Source organism: Dermacentor variabilis, chromosome 2 (genome assembly GCF_050947875.1).
Source record: "Dermacentor variabilis isolate Ectoservices chromosome 2, ASM5094787v1, whole genome shotgun sequence".
Classification (NCBI taxonomy): Eukaryota; Metazoa; Arthropoda; class Arachnida; order Ixodida; family Ixodidae; genus Dermacentor; species Dermacentor variabilis.
Window position 1 is genome coordinate 47,447,028 of NC_134569.1, and position 12,242 is coordinate 47,459,269.

The 12,242-nt window shown below is 48.9% G+C and overlaps 1 protein-coding gene across 2 annotated transcripts in view; it reads right to left on the reverse strand.

Annotated features, from left to right (window-relative positions):
• The window catches only part of Nckx30C (solute carrier family 24 member Nckx30C), a 291,052-nt gene that overhangs the window by 135,583 nt on the left and 143,227 nt on the right, over positions 1-12,242 (reverse strand). For both annotated transcript variants that reach the window (XM_075680397.1, XM_075680396.1), the window contains exon 3: positions 10,854-11,534. In XM_075680397.1, coding sequence (XP_075536512.1) covers positions 10,854-11,534 — 681 coding nt within the window. The remainder of the gene's footprint in view (positions 1-10,853; positions 11,535-12,242) is intronic.

Genomic DNA, 12,242 nt, shown 5'->3' on the forward strand with positions numbered 1-12,242 from the left:
TCGTCGACGCGACGGCCTCAATAGTTGGCCTCTCTGAGGTCTACTGCGTTCAGCACATGGGAGGCCTCAACTTCCAAGTCACCGTCAAGAGCATGGCTTCCATGACTCTAATCGTCGATGCTGGCTGCCTCGTCATCGGTGGCGAGCGTTGTCCCGTCGTTCCCGTCGGCCCGCAGGTAACCAACGTAACCTGCCTCTTTTTGCCGTCGTTCGTTCCGAACGAAGTCCTCGTCCAGGCACTATCACCATACGGCAAGGTTCTGTCTGTCAACGCTGGTCTTATGAGCGGACGACGTGGCGTGCTCACGGGCACACGCTTCGTGCGTATGGAAATGAGTGCCACAACCCCGGTCCCAAATTATCTGCGAGTCTCTGGTCATCGTGTGACGTTTGACTACCGCGGCTTGCAACGCGTGTGTCGTCGGTGCGGTTCCAGCGACCACTACCGTGCACAGTGCACCGCAGCGTTCTGTGGCCGTTGTGGCGTCCATGGCCACGAAAGCGACGGGTGTGACCGTCCTTGTCGGCGTTGCGGGGATAGTCACCCTACGGTCGCGTGCCCTGTGCGGCGTTGATACTCAGACGCTGCTACTGGGGCCTTTCCCCCCTTACCGCCGGCGTCAGCTGCAGTTGCGACTGCGCGTGAGGCCATAACCAAAGAAATTGCACTGACACCGTAAGAACTAGCGTCAAGAAATGAAAAAATGGCTGTGGCTTAGCTAAGGTTAAGCCCAGGATGCGAAGCATACTAGCCTTTACTTTAACGCGACAGCGTTAAGGAGCTCGTGTCGCAGAAAAGCCGGTGTCGTCGGCGTCGGCTTAGGCGTGGGGCGCTTGGTCAGGCGCACATTTCGTTGTCGCGCCGAACGCTGCGTTGCTCGACGCTCACCGCGTCCGATGCAAGGCGCGTAGTCGCTGCGCCGTAGCAAAGCCACCTAGAAGCAGTCTCTGTAGCACGCCGCAACCTTCGCTTCTCATTCCAACGAGCAGCTCTTTCTCCAGGAGGCATCTCACCTCGTGAGTGTCTAGCAGAGGCAAGCGCAGCTGCTTATATACCGCCGCGACGCCGCGAGCGACGGCGCGAGTTGGAGCCCCGTTTCTCCTCTGTCGTGACGTCACGGTGTCACGTGGTATTGAAGGCGACACCGCCGCGCCCGAGGAGCTGGGTTGAGCCCTAGTAATATGCTTCGCATAAAAGAAGAGGCATGCAGCTCGGGAAGTCACAACGCGCCATCTTCGCCGGCCTCCTCAACTGAAAAAGAAGATCATGACGTGGCGGATCGCAACACGTCATGTTCGCTGGCCTTTCAAGCAGCGAAGGACACGCATGCTGTGGCCGAAAGCGCTTCCACTTCGGCTGCTACCATCAGTACTCCTGATCGCAGCAAAGTTTTAAACGCAGATGAAACACCTGACCCTGCGATCACTACAGTTGATATACCCACGAAATCTGCTGTGGCTTCATCCGCCTCAATTGCATCTCCTACAACGGCGCAACCATTACATCTGAATGAGCCCCCAGCTGCCGAAGTTGTCGGCGACGATGAAATCAATCCCGCTGCCCTACCGCTACCGACATCATCCTCATCAGAAAACAGCTTCAGCCTCGGAGTTGATAGCAGCGCTGGACTCTCGCCAAGCCTGGATGAACTCGACATAGAAATGGCGGCCCCACGAGACGTAAAGCGCGCTCACGCGTCAGCCTCTGGCTCGGACGGCGGCCCCGATCGCCGTGTCGAGTTACAGCGGCCCAAAAAACCTCGGCCTTCTTCGAGAGGATCGAAGAAGTGACGCATGCACTGCTATAACCCCTGGACTTGTTCCCAGGGCGCCGACTTGAACAACACGACCAGGTCAGTTTGGTGATACATTTAATTAATTATGGCTGACACCCTGAAGATTATTTCATTAAATGCACAAGGGTTCTGAAGTCCTGTAAAATAAGCCGAATTTATCATCGTGGCCCGCGCAAAAAATTGTGACATACTGTGTTTACAAGAAACAAATTTTTTCACCATTGGAAATGTCCTTACTTTCAAACGCACTTTTAACCTAGACTGTTTCTTCTCCTTCGCGACATCACGATCTGGCGGAGTTGGCATTATTATTTTCAACAGAGCTCTCCTGCGAGATCATCATGTCTTTTATGATTGGACTGGGCGAATATTGGCATTTGATTGTGTACTAACTTCATTTAGGTTACGGATTTTGTGCATATATGGACCCGCGCAGGCCAATTATTTTTTCCGTGACCTGGACGTGTATTTCCTTGACGGTCGTCACGTGGTGCTCGTTGGGGATTTTAACTGCGTCTTAGACACGCGAGCAAATGTGCAAGGCCCGGGCTGGGGTCGCCCTGATTGGAACGCACGGGAGTTGCGTCGCCTCGTGCAGCATTTTTCGTTGCTGGATACATATCGACTTTTTCATGGTCCTTTATTTGCCTGGACCTGGCGACGCGGTGCGTCGTCAAGCAGGTTAGACCGTGCCTATGTGCCAAGCAGTTTAGCTCGGCATGTCACCCGGTCTGATGTGATAACGTTATCTTCATCCCCTGTTTATATTTCCGATCACAAACCAGTAATACTTGAAATTCGCTTCCCTGCTTCCTCATCAGTAAAACCCTGGCGTCTGGACATCCGCGTTCTACATGACGCGCGCTCGCGCTCTTGTTTGTCAAGAGTCTTGGGCGCCTCTGTTTCTAGATCTGACCGAGAGTCATGGGATGCGCTCAAGGTGCAGTGGCGTCTGCACTGTTCAGTTGAAAGACGTGCACTCAGACCACGTATGTCAGAAGAACTGGCCGATACTGCCACGAAGCTCCGCATCGCCCTTCGGGTCAATCAACTGACTCCGTTGATGCGGTCATGGCAGCGTGAGCTACGGAGGCGTTTCCAACGCCTCATCGCGGCGTCGTCTTTGTCAGCTGCTGCTTGGCGATGCAGACGTAATCCGTGTGCACACCCCGAAGTTCTGCGCTTTTCAAGAAACTCGCTTTTTAGACAGCCGAATGCATTCGGTTCTGCGGCCCCAGGAGCACTTCCTGTTACACCACCTCCCACGCGTGATTATTCGCTCTTTGTAACGCATTTTGAAAACATGGCGCGTACGACCATGCAAATAGATTCTAGCTTTCGAGGATTTCATACATTGCTTAGTGGGCTGCCTCAGGTTCCACCTGAGGTAGCTGACCGTCTTTGTGCACGACCATCAGCCGAGGAAGTGAAGACAGCATTATCTTCCATGAAGCGTGACTCGGACCCAGGGCCGGACGGGTTACCCGTTGAGTTTTATCTAACGTTCTGGGAAGATATTGGTGCCACTTTCGTATCTGTTATCAGCCAATGCTTTGAAAACTTTGATTTCCCGTTTAGTTTTCGGGACGGTCGTATTGTGCTAATACCTAAGCACGATCCGTCATCAGTTCGTCCAGAGGAATGGAGGCCAATCACGCTTCTCAACGTTGACTACAAAACCTTCACAGCTGTTCTCACCCGGCGCTTGAGAAGCCTGATGCCTTCCCTAATAGGACACCATCAGGCATGCTCGGTCCCTGGCAGAGAGATACACAGTCTTTCGTTCGTTACGCGTGACATAATGACACACACGCTGACCAGGTCGGCACGTGGTCTCTTAGTTTCGCTAGATCAAGAAAAGGCATTCGATCGCCTTGAACATAACTACATTTTTATTGTACTGACCTCGTTCGGCTTCTCGTCAAATTTTGTTGAACTTATTAGGAATACCTATTCAAATATCCGAAGTACATTGTTCCTTGATGGTCGAGAAAGTGCACCGTTTCCCGTTACTCGTGGCGTTCGTCAACGGTGCCCTCTATCCCCAGTACTCTTTGTGCTCAGCCTTGAACCATTTCTGCGCTCAATAGTGAGAGACCCTTACGTATGAGGTCTCCCACTGCCTGGTAGCGCTGTTGTGAAGGTGACAGCCTTCGCCGATGACGTCACATTATATCTCAGGAATGAAGATAGCTTAACCCGTAGCCTTCGAATTTTCACTGAGTACGGAAATATTTCAGGTGCTGCGCTAAATTTTTCAAAATGTCGTTATTTGTTCATTGGTTCACCACAGACACGCCTAAGTCCCCTTTTCCGTCTTCAAAAGAGCAATTCTCTTCGCATTTTAGGCCTTGACTACACCTCTAATGGCATATCAGACTATGTGTGGCTCTCAATTCTTGAAGATGTAAGGCGAAATATTGAAGATGTTCAAGGGTATGATTTACCCCTATCAGAAAGAAGGTACTTAGCGCAGTCTGTATTTTGCGGCCGAGTGTGGTACGTTTGTCACATCGTACAGCCACCATTACGGGTTACTAGGTCCTTGCAGTCCCTTCTTGGTGCCTTCTTCTGGTCGGGCCGTACAGAACTGGTCTGTCGCGCGGCGCTTGGGCAACCACGCTCTCGCGGTGGGTTCGCCTTCCCATCCGTGTCTGTCCGCTGACGGCTGCTTGCTCTGCAATTTCTGCTCCGTCTGTTAAAGCATGATCAGTGTCCAGCGCGTGAACTCGTTTGCTATTTCCTTGGCACGAAAATTCGCTACATGTTACCGGGCGTACACTTAAATCACGGTCCACAAGTGTTAAACGCACCTACATTTTACTGTACGGCCGTGGCATTTTATCGCCACATACAACAGGTATGTCCTGATGTAGACGTTCTACAAAACCGTGTAGTAGATACTATGTCAGCCTTACTGCTTCCTCTAGTTCCCCCAGCGCACCTCGCACGTTCAAATAATGTGTCGTGGGATGCGATAACGCCGTCATTTTTGCCTGGCCACCTACGCTACTTCATGTGGCGTCTAGGGTGGCAAGTGCTTCGAACTCGGGACAGGCTTGAGCGGTGGGGCGTTGTCCAATCTTCGCAGTGTCCCAATTGCCCCCTTCAAGAATCCAATAAACATGTACTCCTGCAATGTGTCATGCCAGGATATTTTGGAGGGCCGTGCATACTGGATTTCGTGGCCTTGGAGTTAACCGCTTTATTACATCTGGTCGCTGCTCACGTGGCCGCTTCGCGCGACTTTTAATTGCTGAGGGGGCCTTCTGTCTATGGCGTAACCGGTGCGAGGCAGTTGCCATGGGACGTCGTCACCGCGCTCTGCTTCCACTTATGGGGAGGCTCTACTCTGAGCTACTGTCGTTTCTGTCGGAGGAGTTGTTCTTCCTTGGAGAAGAAGAGTTCCTTCGACAGTGGTCATGTCGTTTCCTGTCGGTGGCTGATGGACGCATATGGCTGAATTTTCGTCCAGCCTGTTTCTTGTAGCCAGACCATCAGAAGTATTCATTTAATGCACATAGAATGCAGGTGCCCGTGATTTCTGTGTGTGTGTGCTCTCGTATACATGATCATTTTTGTATATACACATCTCGTGCACATCACTTCAAAATTGTGTAAAGTGTTCTATCACATCATCATTGTACATAACCATTGTGTACACTGTATATATTGAAAATCATTTTGTACATGTGGCATTTAGTTTATGTGTAACTGTGCCTTTCCGTGGGTATACGTGTTTATATGTTGGTGCGTGAGGACTCGGACATTACTTACGTTGAAAACGTGATGTGTTTCGTTTCTTACATGTTATCGTCCCGGTGGAATTGTGCCGTGATTATGACTCAGTGTTCGTATCGTCTCTTGTCGAAATAAACTTTTTCTAAACACAGCTGAACACAGATGACAAGTGCTTAGATTATGTTAACCAGACGTAAACTAGTAAACTTACAAGAGTAGCTTCAAGCTGAATTAGACCACATTTCCTATATGACTTAAGTATAGTCGTACTTCATGCACAAGACTATTCGAAAGCACGTGCCAATTAAGGCGGTAACCGCAGTGTATGTTGCACCTGAGTATCGATCCTATCTTAACGGGCAATAAATTTAGAAGTGAATGGAGTAATACCGCGCGTAACCAGTTCGTCCGTCAGTGTAACTATTCACAAATTTGTGTAAAACTGAGATGACTGAGTTTTTCATCTTTGTGCCATCGTGTACATTGCATAATGCAATATCTTAGCATGCATAGGTTTAACACGTAGGTACTTTGCTCAAAGGCCTGGTGTAGTTCCTACTTACACGAAATTCGCCAATAAAAGAAAAGAAAAAATAGCCCGGCAATTAAATTACAGGAGAAATATCGTATGGAGATCTAAAAAGAAAAAAAAAAGCTTGTCATCCACCCGACAAAAGCACAAACCTACAAATGATAACCATACGGATATCAAAGAAAGAAAATACTCTGTCTCCTTGCTGACTTCCGCCTAACTGATTTGCTGTAACTTTTCTTTTACGAACGTTCAAGCGTTTACATTTATTACTTCTATTCCGTTGATGCGACCGCTGATAAGTAGGAGATGCTGTATAATTACGCAATAAGCCTTATGCCCTTGACTAATTGACCAGCACATAATGATTAAAGATTTCTCCACGTCGGAGATGTCATCTGCGTAACTGATGAACATCGATTACCTCTATACTGTGCGGCCCCACGCGACTCTACTGTTTAGTTGCCTCGTATATGCTCTACTTTGCTTGCTAAGAATTTGCTTCTTGTTTTTTTTCATGCTTTACTTATTTTGATGTGTTGCCGTTAGCTTATTTATCCGCTTGTTTAGCATCCAACAGTGCATGTTGTTTGTAATTGTTCGAAACGAGCGTCAAGTGCAGTCGAGTTGCTATTGATTTTCAGAAGCAGGCCTCAGTTAAGGGTTAGTGCCACCCACACTTCGGCCACATCTTCATAGCTTGTTTCAGTGCAAATAAAGCAACAAGAAAAAACTCAAGCAACAAAGGGTGAGAGAACGTGGTCTTTCTTCCAGAGCAGTTACGCTGGCTTGTACGTCGTGTATGTACGGTCGAGTTGCAGGAGAACAGGAATGCTGGGCGGGAAGTAGACCCGGAGCTTTACCTCCGGTATCGCTCCCCGTGTGAAGGAAACAAACAAACAAGCAAACAAACGAACGAACAAACAAACAGACAAACAAGGAAGCGACCACAACAGTAGAGTTTCCAGAGTATAGTGATGAAGGCACCAGTCATAGGAAGCAATAGCAACAACGGAAATGTGAGGCACCATGCTAACAAGAGTCACTGGATTGTCTTGGAGCATCATCGCACAATGCTAAGGGCTCAACCGCCATTTTGGCTCCAACTGTTGCCACCGATCGCGGCCATTTGGTTCCAAACGTCGTGGTAAGGCGTTTTGATTGTTGCCGTTTGCTACCCTCGGCCGAAGTGGCGCGTCACCGCCCGAGCGGTGTGAACACTACTGCGCCAAGTTTGCCTAGCTTTCTACACTTGGCGTGGTCTCAAGTACGTGCACATCTTATTTCATGGTCATTTCAAAACTAAAAGGCCAGCTTCAAGCATACTTAACGCATCAGGCGAACGCAGCCAATGCACTGCCTGCAGTAAATCAACGAGAAAGTACATTCGAAAGGTCTTACAGATCTTAGGCGACAAGAAACAGACGGGATTCTTGTTGTTTTTTCACCGAACAGTTTCACCTACACGGTGCGAGTGTAGTTCAACTTAGGCAAACTTTGACGTAATAATCGTAGATGGCGCTGCGGGCGCTTGTTGCACTGTAGTGAAACCCCCGTTTGTGTACGGACGTAACGCAGCGCCGCCACTTGCCTAGCGACGGTGGTAAAGATACTCTGGCAACCATATCCAGTGACTCTACTCCATGCTTTGATAACAGGGAGTGAAGAGTGACAGGCGATAAGAGAGATAAGACACACAAAGAGGAACAGTCACAAACAAACACACTGACGATGCAATATTATCCGTGCTCGGTCCTTGGCGAAGCACACGGCAAGCTTTGTCGCTGGCTGCCAGTAACGCTTGAAATGAAAGTGTTAAGAAAAACCATTCGTACTGCGCAATGAGTCGAAGAATGTCACCTCAGTTTCTTAAATTGTGAAAAGGTGTCTCTTGATGACTTCATTGTTATTATTGTAATTCCGCGAAACTCTTACTGTGGTTAATATTTCTTTATGGTTACGACTGCTGATTCGAATGTCGTGAATTGCAGCTGCCGTGAGAAATAAAAAGTGCAGCAGCGCGCTTCGCAGAGGACCGAGCACCGATAGTACAGTGATAACCGTAGAGTGACGCTGTACGCCAGTCTTGTGTGCACAAGAGGCGCAACAGACGGGAGAGTAAGAGGCTAAGGGAGCTGGCGCAGTGCGAGAAAGATGCGAATGAGAAGCGCCAGTCGGTACCGTCTCATGGCATTACCATCTACATCGAAAATGCACAGACCATGTCTTGTGCAAGCAGGCGTCCGTTCCAAGTGCTCATGCAGAAAGGTTAGCCTTTGAGAGGACCAGAAACATCCGCAGCACCGTGAAGGCACATTTTCTCCTGTTACAAACCTTACCGTAGCTGGTGAGCTTTAATCGAAAAATTGGGTCTGTTGTCAGAAAATGTGGCTGCACAAGCTCAAAACTGCTCTGCAGTATCGGTCGTGGAATTGAAGTAATGTTGAAAATATGATTTTGCAAATTTGCATAATTTATTATAAGAAATAGGCAGCTTTTTCTCAGTTTGTTGTTCAACCAATTTGGCTTACGATTTGCTAAGCTGTAATTAAATGAAGAATACTACCGTGTTGTGTTTGGCCATTTACGTATACCTTTACGACACAGACGTCGAACAAAAATATGATCATTTTTTTTTTTGCAGTATTGACTCAATCTTGATGCAGTTGTTTCAATTTGCCCTTAATTGTAAATATAGATAAAGAAAGTTTAAAAGTCAAGTACCTTCAAGCTCTTCCTGTGTGTACTGAGTGCGGTGTAAACAAATCTGGTCCTCTCAACAATTCAGCGCCCTACTTCAGCCAAAGCTAGCAAGGAGTACTAGCTTTCTGTTCGGCGAAGCACGGGTCTAACCGACTCCGAAAGGTTGAGACGCTTTTCTGTGCTCCATTTTTTTACACATTTATTTGCACACTTAGGAATGTCTTCCTCGGGTAACCAGTCTTATCATTCAAAGTTGTTTCCGCTTCTCTGGCCACCAGCCTATGGTGTGTTCAAATGCTCGTCAGTATAGAAGACAGTCTGCTTTGACTCTTACGAAGTCAGTTTAGAGCCTAAGCAATGTGAAGCATTGTGAAGACCTTTCTGCAACTTGATGCTACCTCGCATCGACAAGAATAAAGCTAGGAAAGCGCATATTATCACTGTATATCAACGCTTTTCGAACGTTAACCGTGGGTTACGTTAGCCGCATCAGAAAACCTGACTACGTTTTCTTGTGCGCAGGCTGCTTTTCCGTCGAGTTTCCAAGCATTCTGTGCAATGGCCATCTTGTTAGGACATTATGCGCAACTGCCATCTTCTTTAGACAGCAAAGTAGCTTCCATCGTTTTTTTTTTTTTTTACTTCGATTGTGTCTTCGCTAAGCTATCGATTTTGTCGGCTTCGTCAGAATTCGAACGAGACTTAAGATGACCGCCGTTCGCTTGGCTATTTAACCGTCCACATCGATCAAAAGAACGCAGCTCCGTTCGTGCTGAGCTGCGTCCTGCCTTTCGGAAGCGGTTCGACTACGAGCGAAGAAACAAAGCACACGTTACAAAGCGCATGTTAGGATTTGCCTAGCGAAACATGCTGAGTGCTCCGTTTAGGCCGAAGCCGTAGCGTGTAGCGACGAGTCTCAAGCTTCGGCTGGCGCTGCTTTACCGCATTGCTTCGGCACCGTAAACGCAACTGTGAAGCTGAGACTCGCGCACATTTACAGTTGACATCGGCTTCGGCCAGACTAGGCGAGCAGTCAAGTGTGCGGCTAGACGCGCTGCTCACTCCCCTGTAGCCACCGGTGGATCACTGAACGGGCTCAAGCCATGCAGGCGCACGTTTCCCCCTCTTCGAGGCCGCTCAGTGAAATTGTCCATTTTAGCAGGCAAAGACAGTGATGGTAATGCTGCAAAGGGGGCTAGTTGGCGGAAAATTTGGGCTAGACGCGCTACTTCGCAGTGTAACGAAGGACAATGTGACCTCGGCAAATATTTAGTTAAGCTTCGAAGTGGCGCGTCTAGCCGTGAAAGACAACGAGCTCCGGAAAAAAGATTTTCCTTTTTTTTTTTTTTTGCCTGAAAGCGTTCAAAGTTGACCAAGAATGCGACCGAACATGGTGAGCCGTTGCGCGCACTCTACGTATCGCGTGTAAGCCTAGAGCTAAGAGTTAAAGGCGCCAATCTTGTGTTGCTGTCGATAACACGCCTTCGTGGTGGCAACACGTTCGCTTGCGTCATGGCTATTTCGTGCTAGCTCCCAGCCACCGACAGTAAGCAGACACTTGACACTTTATCTCTGTACCTACAAAGCTCTACAAGATGCCTCTGAAATCTTAAGAACAGCTTATAGAACTGTTACACGTAACAATCAAATTACAAAGGACTTACACACAATAAAATCGTAAATAAATACCGTAAAGCACGTGTATGGCATTACGAAATTCGTGTCCCGTACATTATGTACAACCTTTCGAGTAATAAATAGAGTGAAATCAACAAGTAAAGTGAAAATCTTAACATGAGACGAATTGCATACTGGCGTACTGCACTCCAACAATTGCATGCGGCGCGACAAGAGCCAATTTCAAGAAAATTTTCAGCAGGAAACGCTTGTTTGCTAGTTTTTTAACAACGGAGCCAGGAACAGCAGCTGCGCTAGCAAATTCGGGAGAGAGGACCAACGCGTGCTTCGTGCTTCGCCTGAACGCGGCGTTCAGTGACCCACCAAGTGCGACTTCGCCGCGAGCGCTCGGGGAGGAGCGGGGAAGCGACAGGAGCGGCGTTAGAGGCGGCCACGAGACTCACATGCGGCATGAGGTGATCCGTGCTGCCCACACGCGTCACCTTGTTGCGATTGAGGAGCTTCTTGAGCATCTTCTCCACCTGTTCGTTGAACTTCATGAAGGTCACGTACGAGGCGTAGCAGCAGAGCAGCACCAGGGCCTCCCACCAGTAGATGATGCTGTCCCGGAAGAAGTGCATCAGGATGATGAGGATCACCGAGTAGAAGCTCACGTCGCGGAACAGGGGCCACCAGGTGAGCTGAAGAACCGACTTGGAGAAGATGGCGCACATGGAGATGACGAACAGGATGTTGAACACGGCCGACCCCACGATGGTGCCGATGCCCACGTCGTCGAACGAGATGAACACCCCGATCACGCTGGTGAAGAGCTCGGGCGCCGAGCCGCCGGCGGCCATGAACGTGGCACCGGCCACGTCCTCGGAGATGTCCAGCTTCACGGTGATCACGTCCAGCGCCGGTATGAAGAACTCGTCGCACACGATGGCCAGCGCCACGAACATGTACACCATGCCCATCACGTGCAGGATGACGGCGCCCCGCCGAAGCTGCTCCTCTGTGAACAGGTCCTGGGGGAACTGGGCGCTCTTCTTGACAGCGGTGCCGTTGCCGTCGCTCTCGTTGCCGACGGCGCTGTTCAGCAGGGACCGAGAGCTCCACGTCAGCCGGCCCAGCGGCTCCAACTGCGACGGCATCAACGGAGGTGCGAGAGAGAGTTCAGAGCGTGCGGCGTTCCGTTAACTTGTTTTCTGCGCCTGTTGGTAACTGTACTTAGGCAAAGTGGCCAGGTTGTGGCCGCAAAACTCGATTTTTAGCGAGTATAGTCATGAATTAGTGATGATCATGATGATGAAGGTGATGATTACTTGCTTGGAATTCGGTATTTGTTATGTTTTCACTGTTTCTAAAAGTCGTCCTTATCATTTTTTAAAGTCTATTACTTCAAGCTGTCTCGTGCGGTGGCGAGCCAGCGGTTGGAACGTAAAAAAGGAAGACAACCCTCGGTTTTTATAAACGGTATCAAAGCAGCGAGAAATGAAGGTGCATATATCGCCCTTGGAATAAAATTCTTGTGACGCTTTGTACTTAGCCAAAGTGCCTTGAGGAATTTTGTCAGGGCAATTCACTGTCTATGTACATCAACAAAAAGTCACAAAGATTCGCTAAAACATTCAACTGGCAAATCTGCCGTTTGGGTGACTAGAAGTTCCCTAAATTTAGCGAGGTTTTCGCTTAGTTATCAACGCTGCCTGACTGTTCACTCAGCTGCTTGTGCTCACGACTACGCTCCCTTGATCCATCATTGCGCCTTCGACTATAGAGAAAGAGAGAGAGAGAGAGAGAGAACCCTTTAATGAAAGGCAGAGAAAGGCCTTCGACTATCACCTGAA